The sequence below is a fragment of the Typha angustifolia genome, chromosome 1, assembly GCF_048772165.1.
Source record: "Typha angustifolia cultivar Huaian chromosome 1, ASM4877216v1, whole genome shotgun sequence".
Classification (NCBI taxonomy): Eukaryota; Viridiplantae; Streptophyta; class Magnoliopsida; order Poales; family Typhaceae; genus Typha; species Typha angustifolia.
Genome location: NC_133239.1, coordinates 5,204,920 through 5,224,462, shown reverse-complemented (window position 1 = coordinate 5,224,462; position 19,543 = coordinate 5,204,920). Strand labels below are relative to the sequence as shown.

The 19,543-nt window shown below is 34.4% G+C and overlaps 3 protein-coding genes across 4 annotated transcripts; all 3 read right to left on the bottom strand.

The window, feature by feature from the left end:
- LOC140763737 (uncharacterized) lies at positions 1-6,918 on the bottom strand. Of its 2 annotated transcripts, none has more exons than XM_073102077.1 (11): positions 6,654-6,918; positions 6,347-6,530; positions 6,044-6,126; positions 5,811-5,911; positions 4,172-4,267; positions 3,967-4,020; positions 3,368-3,516; positions 3,020-3,137; positions 751-838; positions 443-645; positions 1-356 (listed from the first exon to the last, which is right to left on the bottom strand). In XM_073102077.1, exons 1-10 carry the CDS (start codon positions 6,760-6,762, stop codon positions 443-445), a joined length of 1,185 nt encoding a protein of 394 aa, XP_072958178.1. In that variant the 5' UTR covers positions 6,763-6,918; the 3' UTR covers positions 1-356. The 2 variants fall into 2 exon arrangements, with proteins under 2 accessions (XP_072958178.1, XP_072958169.1); XM_073102068.1 differs by having other exon boundaries at positions 3-353.
- Positions 6,919-9,397: 2,479 nt separating this feature from the next.
- LOC140763389 (uncharacterized) lies at positions 9,398-15,470 on the bottom strand. The gene is made up of 4 exons (XM_073101605.1): positions 15,353-15,470; positions 15,173-15,279; positions 11,778-11,812; positions 9,398-9,610 (listed from the first exon to the last, which is right to left on the bottom strand). The coding sequence occupies exons 1-4, from the start codon at positions 15,353-15,355 to the stop codon at positions 9,543-9,545; spliced, it is 213 nt and encodes a 70-aa protein (XP_072957706.1). The 5' UTR covers positions 15,356-15,470; the 3' UTR covers positions 9,398-9,542.
- Positions 15,471-18,628: 3,158 nt separating this feature from the next.
- LOC140766763 (eukaryotic translation initiation factor 1A) lies at positions 18,629-19,476 on the bottom strand. Its single transcript, XM_073106394.1, has one exon. It carries the CDS (start codon positions 19,372-19,374, stop codon positions 18,937-18,939), a length of 438 nt encoding a protein of 145 aa, XP_072962495.1. The 5' UTR covers positions 19,375-19,476; the 3' UTR covers positions 18,629-18,936.
- Between the last annotated feature and the right edge of the window lie 67 nt (positions 19,477-19,543).

The following is a 19,543-nucleotide window of genomic DNA, read 5'->3' as shown; positions in this document are numbered from 1 at the left end:
AATATTTCATCATTCAACCATTGCTTGAATAATGTGAATAATTGCTTTATAAATCGGTGTTGTACCATAAGTAGTTCTTTTCTTGCTTTACAAAAATAAGTGCTTTGTGAAAGACAAGTAGCTGTTACAACATGTTCCTGGAGCTGTCTTTAATCTCCATCATCTTCTTTTCTATGTGGGATATTACACCTAGACACCACAAGGCAATGACCCAACTCTTTAATACCCACTGTCCAATAGATGTCTGTCTTTCAAAGAGTAACTCAATTTAACCAAAAAAGGGGGATCAATGATATATCATGACTTTCTTCCATGAAATTTCAAGGTTACTTGTGCTCCATCCCAAATTTCCTCTGCTAAAAGAGTAAAACCAATTGGGTTTTAGTGAAGGACTAGTTTATGGCTGCCGATAGAGTTGAAAAAGGAAATAGAAATGAACTACCTATGAGATGGAAGTTTCAACTCTAACTGGCTTCAAAATTCTCAGGACTTTCCTGGCATGCTCAAAACATACAACGAGTGCTCCAAAGAAGAAAAGCAAGATGAGTTGCAGCTTGCCAAGTATGTTGCATGTTAGCACAAGATAATTCACCTCCTCATCATTCCTTCTGGTTGGCGAACAAATTAGCCATGGTGCAGACTGACCTGATTTTAAGATGAGGAGAATTTGCATGAGAAATCTTGTCAAGCAGTGGGATTACTAAACTTTACATAATTGGCACTTCACGATATATGGTCATCTATACATACCAGGTACACTGTTATGAATATTTGTCCAATTTTCTGGTTCAACTTTCGATTTTGATGCTTTTATCAGATCCATAAGAGATTGATTAACCTGCCGTGTGCATCAGTTCATGTCATACGTGTACACAATGCCTAGTATCACATATACTCATAGAAACATATACTTAAAATTCAAATTAATGAATTAGTATTAACACTGAAAGGAAATGAGAATACCTTAATGTGTAAATTTTCATTATCTACATAATTCACGATCCATTTAAAATAAATTTAATCAATCTGTACTCAGAAGAAAGTGTAAGATCAATGGGTTCAAAATTTTGGAGTACTGGTCAATTGTCATGATACTCCTCTAGGTGAAGTGGAGTTTGCAATTGAGAAAATAAAATGCATGTAACAGGATTATGTTGCACTATCGGAAGTATTGTTTTGTACTTAACAATTCACTGTTACTTGCTAGCATGGTTTGAAGTTTTGGTTCTGGTTTCAGTTTCAGCTCCGCTAAAAAAGAAATGTTTTGGTTGATTTTAATTCTGGTTTCAATTTGTCGGTTTCACTCTTTTTGATAAATAGTCTTTTTTATCTTATATTTTAATATATTACATAAATCTAATATCATGTAAGCAATGAAGTTGATATTGGGTTAGTTACAAGTTGGATTCAAGTTTAAATCCAGCTTAGAATCTAAAACATAATTTGAAAAATTATTATTAGGGTTGTTTCTGTTTGGACTAATTTTAGGGACAGTCTCAGATCAGATAGGGCTGAAAGGCGAAACGTTTTGGTTCTGAAAGAAGTTTCAAACTTTACATTAACTTCATAATAAATTGTTATTAGAGCATGGTAATATAGAGATGGTTAGTATTTCTCCTAAAACATCCTATTGCATTGTTATTTGCTCAATCACTAAACTATATCATCACCCAAGAGATCATCTTAATGTTTCACACAATCAAGGTCATCTATCATAGTTTTAGTTCCATAATCAGCTATAAAAAAAATCCATCTGTAGTAACCACAGAAATGAAAATTCAGCTATGTAACAAAACATATTATAATGGAGAATTAGTGCTTGCACATCAATTTTGTTAGTCACCAGTCCAGTAGATGACTATGTTTAGATCTTTGAACGATAACAAACATGTTCTTAGAATTAACTGTTCAGGATGGTTATATGAATTCTTTTTCTCTAATCATCTCTATTTTACGTGATGTTCTGTACCAAAATCAAGTACATTCTTCATAATTTTCATGATAAAAGTTGTGTGGTCAAGCTATCCTATGCAATCATCCTCAAGATGAGCTTAGGACATTGGGGTAAATATGTTGCAGCTGTAGTCAATTCAGCAACTTGATCACTCCAGAATATATTAGAATTCAATGGGCATCTTCAGAGATGCATAATTACGTATTTGCATTCGCAAATTTTTCATTGTAAGTTGTACTGCTGGATTACTTCTAATGTCAGAGCAACTAAATTTCTGAGAAAGATCAGAGTTTTCATAGGCACAGATCATTGGTATTGGATGTATCGTTAGGTTGTGCCGAGTCAAATCTGCTCCGCAGATTTTTTTTTCCGATGTTTGCTATTATATTAATCTTTGCTATTAATTTCATATGAACTCCACGAAAACTATAACTATACAGTTTATAGTTCCATAGTTACAAAGGAAGGGGAGGGTCACAGGGAGGGGAAACATAACCCTTGTGGCCTTCCCTTCATAGAGCTCACTGAATAGACCTATATCAATCTTTTCTTTTTGTAAAGTCATCCATGAAAGTAATCAAATACCTTGTCAAAGATCCGAAAGAAAATCTGTGTGCCATAACTTAATGTGCATTTTTCCTGCTTCAGTTACATGATAAATGAATGCCATGATTGAGAGCATATGGTAATGAGATGCATGCTTAGTTAGGTTTCATAATTGAGATTAGGTAATATTTATGTTGGTCTTGAGCTACATAACAGATCCAGAAGAATTGTTGACTATTTTATTTAGAACATCCTAATGGATCCAGCAGCCAGCAGAATGATTCATCAAGTGCAAGTTCATACTTTTCTACATATGTCGCTGATCAAACAGCAATGATCCTAAACAAGAAAAGTTAGTAGAGAACAAGAAAATGAACTGGAAAATAGCAGTCTATTTGAAATCAACTTAGGCTAGTTGAAGCCTTTGGTGTGACCATTCACATTTTTACGAGTTTGAAGGAACCAAAATCTTAGAATTCCGTATATAGAAAATAACAAGCTTCTATTGATTGTTTTTACCTCCTCTGGTCTTTCATGGCCCACCATATGCCCCCCCTGAAGTTCGACCATTTTAGAAGTAGGATAGAGCTTTCTCGCAAGCTTTTTTGCATGACGAAATTGTGCAATGATGTCGTCCCTATTGTTAAAATTTATGCCAGAAATCAGAATCTACGCAATCTCACTGTAACCTACATCTAAAAATCTATTCATCTTCTGAGGACTAAAATTTTGTCAAAATATAAAGCACTCTGGGGTTAATATTATGTCAGAAATTCACACTGTTGAACATGTATGCATATGTTTGCCCACACAATTGAAAAATAATAGGAAGAGGCAGGGATCAAGGAAGGGAGAGAGAAATCAAACCTCCCATGAACAATTGAAATCAAAATTCCTGCTGAACGAATTCGATCAATTTCTGCTGATGTCAATTTATGCTTCCAGCATGCGTTAACTTGGCCTTCAAACCCATGGCTTGATTGCATTCCAGTTGATGATATACCTTTAACATATTCCTATAAAAAATAGACCCTTTTGAACATCCATTATATGATGCAGGAACATTGAGCTTTGAGTTCTTCCTCAAGAAAGATTTATAAGACATGAGATTCTCCTTATTGTGAAAGCGATAGCAGAACTTCTATATTCTGTAACAAAGTTGTTTATATAATTATAGATTGCTCCATGTTACTCCTTTACGATATAAAATGTTTTAACTCATTAAGTCAGCATTTCTTACACCATCTATAATCTCTTTAGATCCTGAACAAAGTATTAGCAATGGCTGCATATGTTTCAACTTCTGGGTGACTATGAAGAATTAATTGCTTGAGCTACACTATGAAGTTATAAGGGGCTAGAAAAATAGGATGAACTCCACATCAGAAATATAAGGGATAAAGTAAATTTGAGGAAGAACGCTGTGTCAGCAGTAATGAAACCTAGATCAGGTTGAAGTCTTTTACCTGATATAGAATATTTCTTCTTGTACTTGATCCAATATGTTCACCAAGATACTCCTAGAAATGAAATAGCATGGATACTGTTACTTTGATTGCATTCCTCCAAGTAACTCAAGAAAGCATTAATCTCAATGACGAACATATATTTCATTGGCTTTAATCCACCGATACAGAGACAAAAATGAAATTGAAGTTTATGTCCACTGACTGCTGTATAATGGGCTTCCAGGTCAACAGCGGCTCTCTGTTCAGGAGTCTTCGCTCTTAGAAGCCGAAATGCGAGTGATATGGTTCGCCAATTAATCTAGAGAAGATCATATCCAAAGAAGAAACTAATAAGCATATCAGGTTAACTAAAGAAATTCCTTCACTGAAAGATAAATGAAACAATACATAGCACTTGAAATTGCCTTGTATCTTCATAATTGTACAAAATAGGTTCAGCTTTACCTTAAATAAAGCTTCTTTACAATTACAAATGTATGAAAAGAACTTTTAATCCAATTTATAAAGGGTTAAGAAAGTAATTAGCTGTAAAGAAAAGGCTTACCGAGAGAAAGGGGAATACTAACACTAACATGTGAGAAAATCTCGAGACATGATAGCACTTGATTTGACAGACTTTTGAACTAATAAAAGTGAAACGAAAGGAGGCAAAGGATCAATATAGTTGTCTAAAAGGTGGGGTTAAAGGCTTGGTTATTGTTTCTGATAGAAAAATTCAGGATGCTTCCTCTTTAGAGAGACATTTTATTCCAGTGTGAAGCATAAATGTATGAAAACATAACAGAGATAATTCAGAATCTACATAATGAGAATGGACTTAGGCACTCAAAGACTTTGTAGCACAAAATGTACTATGTAACACCTATCTTATCTAGATATTTCAAGCTACTGATACTATGCTTCAGACTGGCATCTCGATCGAATTGTCTTTAGTACCCTTGAAATGCACAGTTACCATGGAAGAATTATAAAAATTGATCTGATGAACTGTTGATTCTGGTGCCATTTGGCTTCTTTTGTAACATAATCTGAAACCAACAATAGGTACGAATACTCATCCACCTCCACAGACCTCAACAGACTAAAAATTAGCACTAGAAACAACCACAGATCTATTGACATACTTGGAGAGAAATAGATGATACATTATTAGAATTTGTAATCAATAGATTTTCATAGCACTAGTTATATCTGTAGATTCTGGTTCATCAAATACATCAAGCCAAACAACACCTTAAGGTGAGATCAAAATCCTGGCCTTCCTTTTCTGTCAATTGACAAAAAGCATACATCAATTCGAAACAATTCATCATCTCTAAGTGAAAATGGAGGAAAATACACAAATTATATCTGCACAGTGAAGAAAACAACCATTCATGGATCACATAGTAACATACTCTACCTTGATTCTTTGACTTACTCATAGATGGCAAAATTGTCTGACGTTATAATTGCGTTCCTCCTAGTAGTGTAAGTCAGGACCACAGAACCCCATAAAGACATAATGCCAGTAAAAATTCACCATCTCATTCTCACAAGCTTCACGATAATGGGAATACCCTATTAATGTCAGCAGCTGGCTAGTGCAAACGAGGTCACTACCGAACCTTAGCTCTTACAATTATTCAGAAGACATTACAATATAACAACAGCAGACAATTTTGTCCTACCAAGATCTAAGTGAAATACAGCAGACAATTTACCTCCACAAAAAATTTGAGCCTATTTAAAGAAACCTATTGTTAACTAACGCCATGAAACTGCCGACATAAATAGGAACATAACTCATATAAGCTAATGTAAGCTAATGACTGCATCAAACACATCAAGAGCATGCATACCTTCGGTAAGCATTCAAAACCACCTCCAGTTGTATTCATCAAAGCCAATGACGAGACCCTCTCAGGAGCAATTGCTGCTACCTTAGAAGCTATCATAGACCCTGTTCTCAGAGAAGACATAGAAAAATTTCTTTTCACCAAGAGGCACATGATGACATCCTTGAGTGAAACCTCGAACTGCAAGATTTCACACACATTTATTGAAGAAAAGAGCAGGAAATAGCACCACTCACCCATTGAGTGGCCAAAGATGTGAGCTTTTCTCCAACCTAAGTGATCCAACAGAGCTAAGGCATCCTTCGCCATACTTACTGTACTGCAAATCATCCAAACAAGTAACTTAAACACCATTACAACACTTGTTTGTAGTAATAACCTATCTGGGTCTTCTTTAAACAATAGCAATTTTATTGGCTAGCAACATGAGAAGTAGTGTGGGATATTTGATTTAGAACTGCATTGCAATTACCTCTACTTGATATATAAACACAATGTACAACTAAAACTAACTAAAGAAGAAGGTAAAAAGAGCTCACGTGTATTCGGATATCTTTTTGGGCACAGAGCTACGACCCATTCCACGATTATCGAAGCAGCACACCTCGATCCCCTCCGCGTCTTCTCCCGCGACGGCCGCCGGTGCCTCCTCGTCGTTGGGCTCTATCGTCCCCGTCAAACCTTTGACTTGTGGGCCCCAGGAATCATGTGTTCCGGCGAACCCTGCAACCAAATAAATGGCCGTAAAAATCCCACTTTTTTAACTAAAGATCATCTTTTTAATGCATAGAATCCATTAATAGACATTAATAACTGAAACCCAACTGAGAAACTTGGACAGATTACCAATGATAAGGAGAACTTTGGTCGGTCCACATCCATATGTCTGGTAGAAAAGACGAATCCCATGCCTTCCCTCTGCTGATGAACTCTTGCTGACAAAACAATATGGCATCTTGCTCTCCTTTTTAATCTCTTTATGTGTTCATTAATCTCATTAGATTGTAGAGATTAACTGAAGAAAAAATGACGAGAAATACAGAGATTGAAGATGCGGTTTGTCTAAAATAAAGGTGCGAACTTTGTCAAAGTCTTATATATATATATTCTTCTTCTTTTTTCCCCTTGGTGTCTGCGGGAAGACAAATTTTGATGAATGCAACGTGGGATATTTGAACTGGTCGGGGCTAGGTCAGCCGTCTGATCGTTGACTCGCTATGGGAGGGGGGGAACGAGTAAAAAAGTCAACTTGATATATGTAATGGTCAACACCTTTATGCCACCGACGGCGATCTCATTTAATTTTCTTTTCAAAATTTAATGTTGATCTCAGTAATAGCTAAATTTATTTATTGGAGCGCCTTATTATATTCCTCATGGGTCCAAAAGAGCCTTAATAGATGATCTCGTCTACTAGCTGAGAAAAAAGAGCTTTTGACTTTTGTCTCCACTCTTGAATTCAATAGTAAAAATAGATTTCACTTACGTAAGCTAATTTTATGATAAAAAATTATAAATAATAAGTCCTCTCTTTTTATAATTTATAAATTGAGCCCTCATTTAAAAAACATAAAATAAAAAGACAATTACACCCCTAAACTATTTAAATGTATCACTAAGTCTTCTTTGTCAATACTTAATTAAAATTTTGATAGAAATAATATTAAAATTTGGACTAACTTAATAGATGATATTATTTTAAAAAAATTAATAGAGAGAGAGCTTAATATTCTTTTTTTATTTCTAAAAGGATGAAAGTAATTCGAAGTGATAAGTTGAATGGGTCAAAATATAATTAATCTAAAAGAAATTTAACAAAGCACATGACAATATGAAATAAAAGTTGGAGTATTTTATCCATTTCAAATAATATATTTATATTTCTTAAATATAGATAAATGAATTATCTTTCCTCTAATATAATTTTTAAATTAAATAATATCAGTTTTTAGTTCGTTGTTGTTTGAGGATTGTTCGGAGGCTTGATCCAATCGGTATTCCCATATGATTTTTTAGGTGTTCTATGATTAAGTTAAAAAGGGTTTTTTCCGTGCAATAGAGTTAATTCTTTATCGATCAATTTGATGAAGATCTAACGGTTAAGATCTTTAAGGGTATAATAGGAATAAAAGATATTACTGGTTCAATAGGTAATTTTTTTTAGATATATAATTTTGCATATTATTTTTTGATAATTATATTATCTTAATATTTTATTAAGTAAAAGACATATATATCATTAACTGAGAGTAATGTATATATATCAAAATAAGAATATTGATGTCTTTTATAATTAACTTGATAAAAATTTAATTATATTTTATTTTTTTTTATTATTTTTTATTATTTACATATATCTTCTATTAGTTTAAGATTGATTTAAATTAAATTTTAATAGATAGAGATAGAGAATTATATTTAAATTGAAGTTTATCTCCAAATAATCAAAGTTAAATTATTTAATATTAAATGATATCTCCTATAATTAAGGCATAATTATATTTATGAGAGAAATCTTAATTGAAGAAAAAAAAACTTCTTCCGTATCGTAAATTTAATTGTTTATCAATCAGTTTGATGAAGATCTAATGGTCAAGATTTTCAAAGGTATAATAAGAAAATTAAAAAGTTAGGTACACATAATTAAATCTTCTTAACTAATATATTCTTTTTCTTACGTAATGGGTTTTGGAACCGGTAACGAGAATTATAATTATAATTTTTAAAGTTGCATTAAAATATTTGCCTTATTATAAACATTGCTATAGGCAATGATTTAGAGAAGTACAAATCAATTGAATCCCGGAAAACCTTTTTAAATATATAGATCAAAATCAATAGAAGTTTTTTAATCTACATATTTGCATGCTAGACTTTTGAATGCTTCATTGGTATATGTAGGAAAATGATTATGAATGCCCATGATCTTTATTCTGATATAAATATTAGAGTTTGGAGATCATGTCTCCGTTCAACTGCCACCTTAGATATGTGCTAAGATTTAGGTCACGTCCACAGTGCAACAAAATCACGGTGAAACGTTGACATATCTCCAGAGTACTTTTTATCATAAATGAGTTGCAAAACCGTTGACTATTTAAAAGCTGCCGGCCGGGCAACAGACTTAAATAAAAATTTAAGAACCGCTAAAAAAATTACTAAGTCGTAGAGGAGAAATTTCTATATAAATTATTTTTTTCTTATTCAGTAATTTTTAATTATAAAATTACTGAACTGGAAAACAATTTATATAAAAGTTTCTTTCTACAACTTGATAATTTTCTAAGCAATTTTTAAATTTTCATATAATTTACTGACCCGATTAATGACTTATATTAATTTGAATTACCCTATATGTGTAGGAAAATTTGCGATGGCTAGTTTGGTCAAATAATCTACTTTTGCTAGTTAAAGATGAGTAATTCTTTTCTTTTCTCCTTAAAACCATAAGCTTGTAAACTATTTATCTCTAATGTATATAACGAACAACTATGCCTAATTCTATCACGAAAGAGGCTACAGTGTTTTAATAGAAAATCTACTAAATATTAACTCTGAAAAGCTAAAAGATCACACTTCACAAGAGAGAATGGACTAGAGTTTGGTTTGGTTAAAATGATTAATAACTAAAAAGGTAGACTTCCCGTTAAATATGAGGTGAATACTACTCTCTGCAGGTAAAAGTAGATGACAAAAGAGCAGCATCAGCTGAGAGGCTACAGCCATCTTCAAATCTCAGAAAATAACAATGGATACGCCCATCCCGAAGCATCCAAAGGCTACCCAAGGGCTTAGTCGTTCACCTGAATGAGAGAGTGAGGCTCAGTGTGACAAACAAATGTAACTTCTCAAAAAATATGCTGAAATAAGTTCATCACAAGTTAAAGGAGATTAATTAATTCGAACTAAATTTACCACTGGAATAACTTGCTACTTTGCTTTCATAAAAATTTTAAAGAATATTCTGGAGGGTGAAGTAGATTTTATTTTCTATCTGAGATAATAAGGTTATTGTTGCATTCAGACACCCAAATTGTTGTAAATGTAAAAAATAGATCTGTGCAAATTAAGAAATGCCATTGTTAAAACATTCAACTATAGCAAGAAAAATCTAACAGTCAAATTTCCATCAGGTTTAGCTTATCTAAGACCATTGAAAACTTAGGAGATAAGTCATTATAGTACAGGAATCCAGATTGGCTTGCACTTCAGAGTTACTTGTGGAATAAGAATATGTTTATTCTAATATAAGTCTGGTTATTCTAGTATAAACTTTCTTATTTTTGTATAGCAAATAAACAACCACTTAAGTCTATACTAGTATAGTAATACCTACTTCTCTCTACTCTCATCTTCCATCTAATATTTTTATATTTACTAATTACTATTTAACCTTGAAAAAGACGTCATTCCAATTACTATCTCGCTTTCCTCTTTTCATTATCAAAAGTATGTCATTTATTAAAGTCTCATTTTAATTTTATGTCACATCAAAGTGTCATTATTGCATATTATACTAAGATACAACCAAATAGTAAAATAACTTATATTACTATAAGCTCTTTTATGCTAGTATAAAAAACTAGAATAACTACACTAGTATTAGTCTTATTCTATAAGTGAACAAAACCTTAATTGGTAAGGACTAAGGTGACAAACAAACAACAAGATGCTGAGATAAGTTTGGAAGACTAATGTGAAAAAGAAAGGTAAATACTCGTATCATGTGTAGAAAACGAAATAGGTAAAAAAATAGAATTTTATTCATGATTTACCTTCCAATATTAGCTGCATTATTTGGTTGGATTCTTCGGTAAGATGGGCAGCTATGCCATTAATGAATCATTCTCAGCATTCAACACCGTTATTTGGAGGGAAACCTGTAGGTCTGTGATCGAGCTGAGCTTGATTGATCTCATCATCATTCAATCAAGCTTGGCTCGTTTTGTTTCAATTCGAGCCTAGCCTATTTTTAAAATCAACCTGAACTTGAGCCTAATGGATGCTTGATAAGCACAATCAAGCATATTTCGACTCAATCCTAGTTCAAGACTGATGCAAGCTTAGTTCAAACTTGAATCAAGCTCAAGATTGATCAAATCAAATCCTTCCAATCAAGGAAGTAGATATGGACCATTAATTCTTTGATCTAATGGTTCTAAACTATATTGATTTATCTTTCGAGCCTTAGCAAGCCGAGCAAGAGAAGCTTGCTTGTGATCAAGCTCAGATTGAAATTAATTTCGAGCCTAAACCAATTCAAAATCGGCTCATTTCCTTGATCGAGCCTTATCGCGCGGGCTTGATTATTTTGTCAGCTGTAAATAACAGTACATCTCCTCTTCTAGTTGGAGCATCATGGAATATAACCTTCCGAATAGATAAAATCTGAGTATAATTATATAACGAGACCTCAATCTGAACACTTGTTGGCAGAAGGATACTTAGAGTAGCACCATATCTCAACATATCACATGTCAGATTGACATAATGTTGCAACAGTGTTTACTTTTCATTTTAAAGGGGAATAGGTCAAGAACTGATGCAGAACAAATCAATTTGCCTAATAATGAATCACTTATTCTAAATGATAGAAGAGAGAAACCATGCATATGAAACTCTCTTTAAGAGGGAAAGAAAAGATCCCTGAAAGATTTAAAGTTTGTGTTTTCAGATGGAAACTCTGCTCTAAGATATTTCAGTCTATACACAGTCCAGAATAACAATAGAACAGTAATGAATAGATAGAGAAAAGATGAACTTACCAGTCTAAACCGACACCCAAACAAGTCTTAAGACTGTCTAAATGAGGCCAGTAATTGCACCCAAAGAACAAAAGTAAATACGACAGTTCACAAATCAAATGCAGAGCATAGTTTGAAAGTTCATATATATTAAATGATGTAAATTCATATGGGAAAATATTGAAAACATTGAAAGTTCTCTAGTAGCGTTAGTCTCTTTGCATACCTATTCTAGCTGCCTTCCAAAAGAAGCCACGAAATCTGCCAAATGTGGTAATTTGTAAGATAACCAACTATACATACATATGAAAGTCAATCCTCATAAATTAGACAAGGCTAGTTATCATAGCTATGCTTATTGATTGAAGAACTTTAAACTGCAAAACAAGAACATGAGTTCAACAAGAGTAGCTGTCTCCTCAGCAAATGTAAAATATAACTTACCAGCAGATTTAGGGGGACCTTTGTAAACATGCTTCATATGAAGCAAGTGATCTACATGAAGAGTCTACAAACAGATTGCCTAGTCAGTCCTCAAGCTTTATCATTACTCTATGTGAAATTAAAAGTATCCTACCTTCATTACTTTATCTCTCTTCTTCAATTCCTCATTTAACCATCTTTCCTTAACCCCTTGATACAGTCTTATCCTGAATAGACATTTCCTTTCTCATGGACAATGTTTTTGTTCTTTGACCTATACTGCTGCTCTCTACTGGAATAAGAAGACGACCATTAGTGTTGTAAGAGAGGGCATCACACAGTGTGATGAGGGACTGAGGGTAAGGTCACATAACATTTCCACCAATTAGACCCCATGTAAGTAGGACCCTCATGCGATGGACACCCCTTTTTTAGGGATTGCCACCTTGGGTGACTGGAGCATGCCATAAATTACAGAGGAAGGCAATATAGTTATCAGTTACCACTGCCACCCAGTCTTGAGCCAACCACTAAGGCATGCAGGATAATGGGCTTTTTCTAGGTTCATTCGAAAACTTTGACATCAAATTATGAATAATAAATGTGTTTCTATCTTACCACTATTTATGGAATAATAGGATCACATGTCTGTTCATTATGACCAGTATACGGACACATTGAAAGAAAAATTTAGGCTTATAGTTGCTATGCTTTCTTCCTCGTATCATTTGCCAAAGTAATACTCCAGTGGACTGTTGACCATTCCTTTCCTAGATGTCCATCGGTGAGAACAGCTTAACCCTGTCTTTCTTTTACAATTTACTTATGAAGCACGGTTACGAGATACGAGATACGGATATGAGATACAGAGATAAGGTGATATAGATATGTGGATACAGCAAATTTTGAAATGATAACATCCCATAAATGATAACAAAGAAAGAAAGAGAGCTATAGATTTATTATCTACATGCCTAAAACTTTAGAAGAATTTTGCAATAAAAACCGATATGAAACTCAAAATGTTAATGAAAAAGACACATTTTACTACAAACTAGACCCGCTAAGCCCAAATAACAATGTATGCACTATGTAGATGTGCAAAACACCAGAGAATCAAAATTTAGAAAGAGTAAAAATTAAGCATCGAATTATATTGTTGGTATCCTTTTGAACTGGGCCATCAATCCAATACCATGAAGTTTTGTATCAATGGAAATGAAGCAAGTGAATATAAGGCCATCCTTAATGAAGGTATGTTGCCTAGCCAACCCTCATGTTTTATCTTTGGTTTACATTCAGTTACCACGTCTTCTAATCATTCCTTTGCCATCCAATCTATCTTATCCCAAATTCAGAAAATTTGTTCACGTGTACAATTGTTTTCATCATTTAACCTACACTACCATATGGAGAGTAGACATTATCTGTATTGTCAGAAATCAGAACAGATCAGAGACAAATAGTGCCACTAAGATGATTGGAGCATGTTGTATTATATGGACTAGAAGAGAGTAAACATTCATTTGTATTGCCAGAAAAGATCAACAGAGACATATTTTTCCACTAAGGACAATTGGTGCATGTTGTTCTACATGAAGGAAGGCAAGATTGCTACCATTGCCAACAGTCTTTGATCAAATCCTAAAGCACAGAAGTAGATAAGCATTTTTAAAATTCACTACAAATCATCGAGGTTAAAACTTCCAATTACAAATCTGAATCTGTATGTTCCTCTCAGGGATTGTTTTTCGCACAAAGGATTGTAATTCCTTTCTATTATGGCATGTAAATCCATTCATTTTGATTAGTCTACAAGGCAATCGAAAAGAAACCAGCTTAGAGAGCAACCTGTTTTCTTTACCTGACTATTTGCCAACTAATAAAAGTATAAAACATCTTTCCCTAACAATTAAACATTCATTCGCCATCAAGCCAACTCTGAGAACTACTTCCTCTGTCTTCCTTTTCTAGGATATGCAATGTCTGAACTCAATCAGAAAACGAGAATAGATTATCTACAGCCTTTCTTACATATTCAGTTCTACCCAGAGGATCCAAGATTAAAAGTCCCAATTAGCAATCCATTTAAGATATGAAATATAAAGATCCTTGAAAAGATGACATAAGGGAAATTCTATGGAGATCTCCATGTTAGAAAACACGAAAAGAGTCATGGATTGAACAGGAGATCAGGCAACAATGAGATCAGACTTGGATCAGATTTTGTTGTGTGACCCAAGGCATGCTTTGCCTATCTTCGATCATTTTGTCCATCAAATCAATATTCATTTTAGAGAAGTTTTATTTTGCTTACATGTTTCTTTACCAAACCTGTTCTATGATTTTGTTTGTACCAGGGTGTATGGAACAACTTAAATTATTTGAGTCTGGATCAAAACTTTCTATTTCTAAAAAATTCATTTTTTTTCCTCTAACTAGCAGATGCATTATAAGTCATTGTTATCTATAAATATTTATGAAGGCCAATGGCTAAAGGGAGTACAGTTTATTATTCAATAGGAGTCAATAAAATTATTTTCTCACTTTCTCAACTCTCGCCTCACAAGAGTTGATGTCTCTAATTTAGTAATCAGTAGAATCATTAGATCAAAGAAGGCTTTAATTTGACATTCTTCATCAAATCAACAGATTTGCAGCTTATTTCTTCTCCCTCGATGCTTCCCACCACCAACTGGACCCTAACAAAGCCAGGATCTTGGGAATTCACTTAACAAGATGGGACAAACTCCAAAATCTATTGAGAGATTTCAAAACACTTGGAAAAACACAGAATAGACCAAAGAAATAACAGAATTACAGGACAGAGGTAAAGGAGTCATGATGTAGTCTACTGCTATGAATCTTTCAAAATTGTGGCATTGAATTACTAATCTGTCAATATGTATCTCTCTTTATCAATATTGGTACTAGTGGAAAAAGATCAAAAGTTCGGCAGCCTCAATTTCCTGGGACCCAAATTCACATTATCTTTCCCATTTCCAAATACTAAGCAGAGGTACAAGTTAAAATCAACAAAAGCACACATCTTTGCACTAAAGGAAACCAACAATGGCTTAGATCAAAATCCAAGAACGGAGTTTCAAAAACACGTACTTAAGAGCAAGTAAATAAGAACGCTTTGCACGAGATAACAAATGGGAATCCCTTAGAAAAAGTGTTCATCCGAGGAAGTACCCGGTCTTATGGTCGAGAACAGCGGGGAATTGCATCTTGATGTAGGTACAGGTGCAGATCACCAGCAGAACCACGGTGAGGAAGGAGTGAAAATTAAACAACGCCCACTGGAAAATTTGGACAAAGAGGAATGACGCAAAAGCTTCGCCTAGTAAGAGGGGGATTTGATGAGTTAATTACCATGAAGCTGCGCGTTGCCTCGGATAGGAGGAGAGAAGAGCGAGGCGGACGAGAGCGATGAAAATGCCAAAGAGCTACGCGCGAGAGAGACGTGGTTTTTACTGGCCATCGGATCGGGTCAAATTGGGTCAGGTTGAGATCAAACCAAAGCGAACACGATCAGTTTATTTAGTTAGTTAGAATATTAAGCATGATATGATTCATATTTTAAATAGGTTAACTTGGTTAGATTTGATCATTTGAATGAGTTACATGGTAATATAGGGATAGTATCAACAGAGTTATTCAGCTCATAAGTAGGTTATTTAAATTATAATTGGATACTATCAGATCATAAATGAATTGAACTTAAATAAGTTTCAGTTAAATAGATTGGTCGAATTAAATATATTACACATTTAACGTTGGTCAATTCATTTATAACTTGAATCTAAGTATTTAAATCTATTTAGAATTTTCTGATTCATATCCATCACAGTTTGGTATTAAAAAACAATGGTGAAATGTTAGAACTCTTTGGAGAAAGTAAAATTGGCGGTGTTGGACTTGGTTCCTTCACCAGTTTTTTATTTTATTTTTAATTTTAAATTATTTATTATTTAATTTTAGGTAAAGTGCGCAGGTAAATAGTTTTATTAATCCACACACTTAATACATCGATTATAATAGAATACACAAAATAAGAGAGAATATGGCGACCATTTGATACAAGTATTATATTTATTATACTAGACAATACCACAAAAAGAGAAAAACAAATTATCTAGCAAAGAAAATAAGGCCGCGACGGATTAGCAAATGCATTAAGTTATCCTACGGCGCTATCACAACCTAACAATTAAGGACTTGTTTTCTTTGAGTTTAAGAATCTTTCGTGAACTGACTCGGTAATTAAATATTTTTTATCATTTTCATATCTAATTAAATTTACTTTTTAAAAAACTCAAGATAAAAAATTAAGACAAACTAATCGAGTTTGAAGCTTACCCCGAATCCCTAGAGTACAGGAGAAATGAGAATCGCGGACCAATATTGATAAAAGTCATCTATAACCACTCTACAACAAAGCAAAAAGGAAAGAAAAAAAAAGAGCAATAAAACCCAAATGGCGCATGTACGAGGAGAGGAGGAGCACATAACCACAATATGAGATAGTGATTATGTGGCGAGCTGGTTTGGAGCATGAAATGGATATTGAACACATTAAACACTCTCTCCCAGCACCGCAAATCGCCTCACCAGCTTGCCATGACCTGAGTTAGGAAAGACGAGATAGGAAGGAAGCCCACTCCCTACCCCCACACTTCTACTCTCTTCATGTTGGGTCAATCCAGATGTGGCACAATCAAAGCAAGGCAAGGGCAGGAGGAGAAAGAAAATAGAGTAAGTGAGAGAGGAGGTCGACAATAACGAAAGTAAAAAGGAGATCACCTGCTCCCCATCACATAGCCAGAAAGGCTATCTAGGGAGGTAATAAGATCTGAGTTATATTTTGGATTCTCTTCTCACATCTCAATAAATACGAGGAAACAATACTCCTGATTCCGATCACTTATGTCAAGTGAATCCACAAGACAGTAAATCATAATCTTACTTCAACTTTTCCATGAACATATCTTTAACCAACATGAATAGAAAACCTACCATAGTATCCAGTTCATGTTTATGCCACTGTGCATATATCTGCATCACTAGGCAATCATTCATCTCAATTATTAGAAGATGCCAAAGAACTATATTTTTAATTCAGGCAATTAGAATTATCTAGCATGCATTGTCCTATAAGAGAATTGGTAAACAATCAAACATGGAACATGAGAATAATGCAAACCGAGTATATTCTATCAAATCCCCTGAACATGACACATCAGCAAGAGCCCAATTAGATTAACATTCTCAATAATGTGACAACGGAAAAATCAACAGGATAGACGCTAAATTTAAATGAAACAAAAACTGGTGAAATAGCTTTACCATATAGCACAAGAGATATTATCATCATAAAGCATCGTAATTTACCAAAGTCGTGGAGAAGAGTGAACTTTGAGAAATATTCAAATGAAACAACACGTCACTGGAGTTGCATAATCAAAATGCTTCTCCCAACATACACTATTTTGACAGATTATAAGTAAAATCAGCAAATCTCCGAGGAAGAATAGTCCATGAGAACAAGAAAGGGTTAAAGAAACTTGGCACAGAAGATTCCCATTGCAAAACCTTGCTATTACTCAAAATATGCAATAAGTTTAAAAAGAAACAAAATCTTGTTATGTACAAGAATGCTGCAAATCATGGCCTACTGAGATAGAATAGAATCACAGACTTCTATAGCACAACAGAAAGAAAATGAGATTAATTCTTTGAACATACAACAGCATGAGACACAAATAAATGCCTCTAATCAAATTACCATCAGAAAGTACTATCTCAGCAATCAAATTTCACCATATATGTCAAGCAATCCAACATGTGATAGCTTAACGATATAGAACAAGCCATATTTTCATCTTTAGTATCTGTGTCATCACTTGCAAAATGTATCACTTGCAAAACGTATTAGGACAAAAGGAGAAGAGCAAGGCTAGAGTTATCAAACAAATATACCACTAGAAAACAAGTAATAAACATGTTTCACAAACAAGCAATGATAGTATATGATCACCAATTACAGAACTAAAATAAACAAATTCAAATAAACTTGTCACACCGACAAGTTAAAAATCATCCAGTATCCAATTTGCCAAAACATGCTTCCCCAGGATTACTTTTAAAAAAGGCGAGATAATAGTTAGTACAGCACAAAGACACAAACTATAGCATATCAAGACAAGATAGAATCACATACTTCTATCACATAAGGCAGTTAAACAATTAACTACTGCTCCTTATTACAATAATTTTTTATCAACATAGCAGCAACACCAATACATGTACGAATAAATCCAAATTATTCTATTCTTTAATCACATCGTAGCATCAGAAAACACTACAGAAACTATCAATTTCAACAGGTATCTGATGCCACAAATCTCAATGATCAGTAACCGCATCAACTAATATATATGCTCAATAAGAAAGTAACACTCCATTTTTACTGCATAAATTATACAACCGCAAGCAGTGTAAAGCTGTAAACCTAAACTCCCACAAGTAAAAATAAAATCAAACATCCAGATTCTATCATCCCATACATTATAAACCCTATAGAATTGAATCAATTTCCTTTTATTTTGCTGACTACAAACAAAGGATTAAGCACTTAACAGACGAAAGTGATCATGAAAAGAAAAAAAATTGCCATATCTTGAGGATGTGTTCAGCAACCAAATTCCACACTGATCCCGGCCACATCACCGATTGCAATAGTAATTAACCGCATAAAACTGATAATACGCGCAAATAAGAAAAACATAATCCGTTCCCATTGCATAAAGCATACAACTAGAGGAAGCGGTAAACCCTAAATTCGCACAAGTATAATTAGGTAAACTTCAAATTAATCATCTAATTCGTGTCATAAAAGCTTAGAATTCTTCCATTCCTTTTTATTCTTACCAAAACCATAATTTCCGATCTTCCTCTCAAATCTTATCGATATCTTCATCCTCGAACTCAATATAATCATCACCGGCGCCATCCTCCTCCTCGTCGAGTCCTCCGGCGATGCCTTCGTTAAGCCTAGTGTTTTCAGGGAGCTCACCATAAGCTTTCAGGAGCCTGGCCTCGTCAGGCATGTACTTGAGGATGACGTCGGCCTTGTCGTCCTGGTAGTCGCGGAGTCCCACGAGGACGATGTCGCCAGCGGCGATCCAGACCTTCTTGTGCATCTTTCCACGGATGTGGCAGAGTCGCTTCGTGCCATCGATGCACATCGCCTCGCACCTTCCGTTCCCGAGCATGCGGAGCACCTGGGCGTACTCCTGGCCGTCCTCCTTGAAGACGAGCTCGCGCTTCTCGTCATCGGCTTCGTTCTTCCCTCGCTTACGGTTCTTGCCTCCCTTTCCCTTATTCTTCGGCATGCTGGAGGAGGGAGAGGACGATGGAAAAAAAAGAAGAAAAACCCTAACCCTCGGAGGAGGAGCAGGAGTCCGATTCGATACACGAGGCAAGAAGAAAAGACCTACGTTTGCGTAGGAACGACGGGAAATACTAGTGGTGCTTGGTGGATGTTTTGACCAAACTACCCTT

Excerpts from the sequence above, each read along its gene's own strand:
- LOC140763737 (XM_073102077.1), bottom strand. The coding sequence starts at position 6,762 with ATGCCATATTGTTTTGTCAGCAAGAGTTCATCAGCAGAGGGAAGGCAT. Across the intron at positions 5,912-6,043 it reads CATCTTTGGCCACTCAATGG|GGTCTATGATAGCTTCTAAG; the intron begins GTGAGTGGTGCT and ends CTCTGAGAACAG. Across the intron at positions 4,021-4,171 it reads TGGAAGCCCATTATACAGCA|GAGTATCTTGGTGAACATAT; the intron begins GTCAGTGGACAT and ends TTTCATTTCTAG.
- LOC140763389 (XM_073101605.1), bottom strand. Across the intron at positions 11,813-15,172 it reads GTTCTCGACCATAAGACCGG|ATTTCGTGGCTTCTTTTGGA; the intron begins GTACTTCCTCGG and ends CACATTTGGCAG. Across the intron at positions 9,611-11,777 it reads TTGGAAGGCAGCTAGAATAG|GTGAACGACTAAGCCCTTGG; the intron begins GTATGCAAAGAG and ends TCTCTCATTCAG.
- LOC140766763 (XM_073106394.1), bottom strand. The coding sequence starts at position 19,374 with ATGCCGAAGAATAAGGGAAAGGGAGGCAAGAACCGTAAGCGAGGGAAG.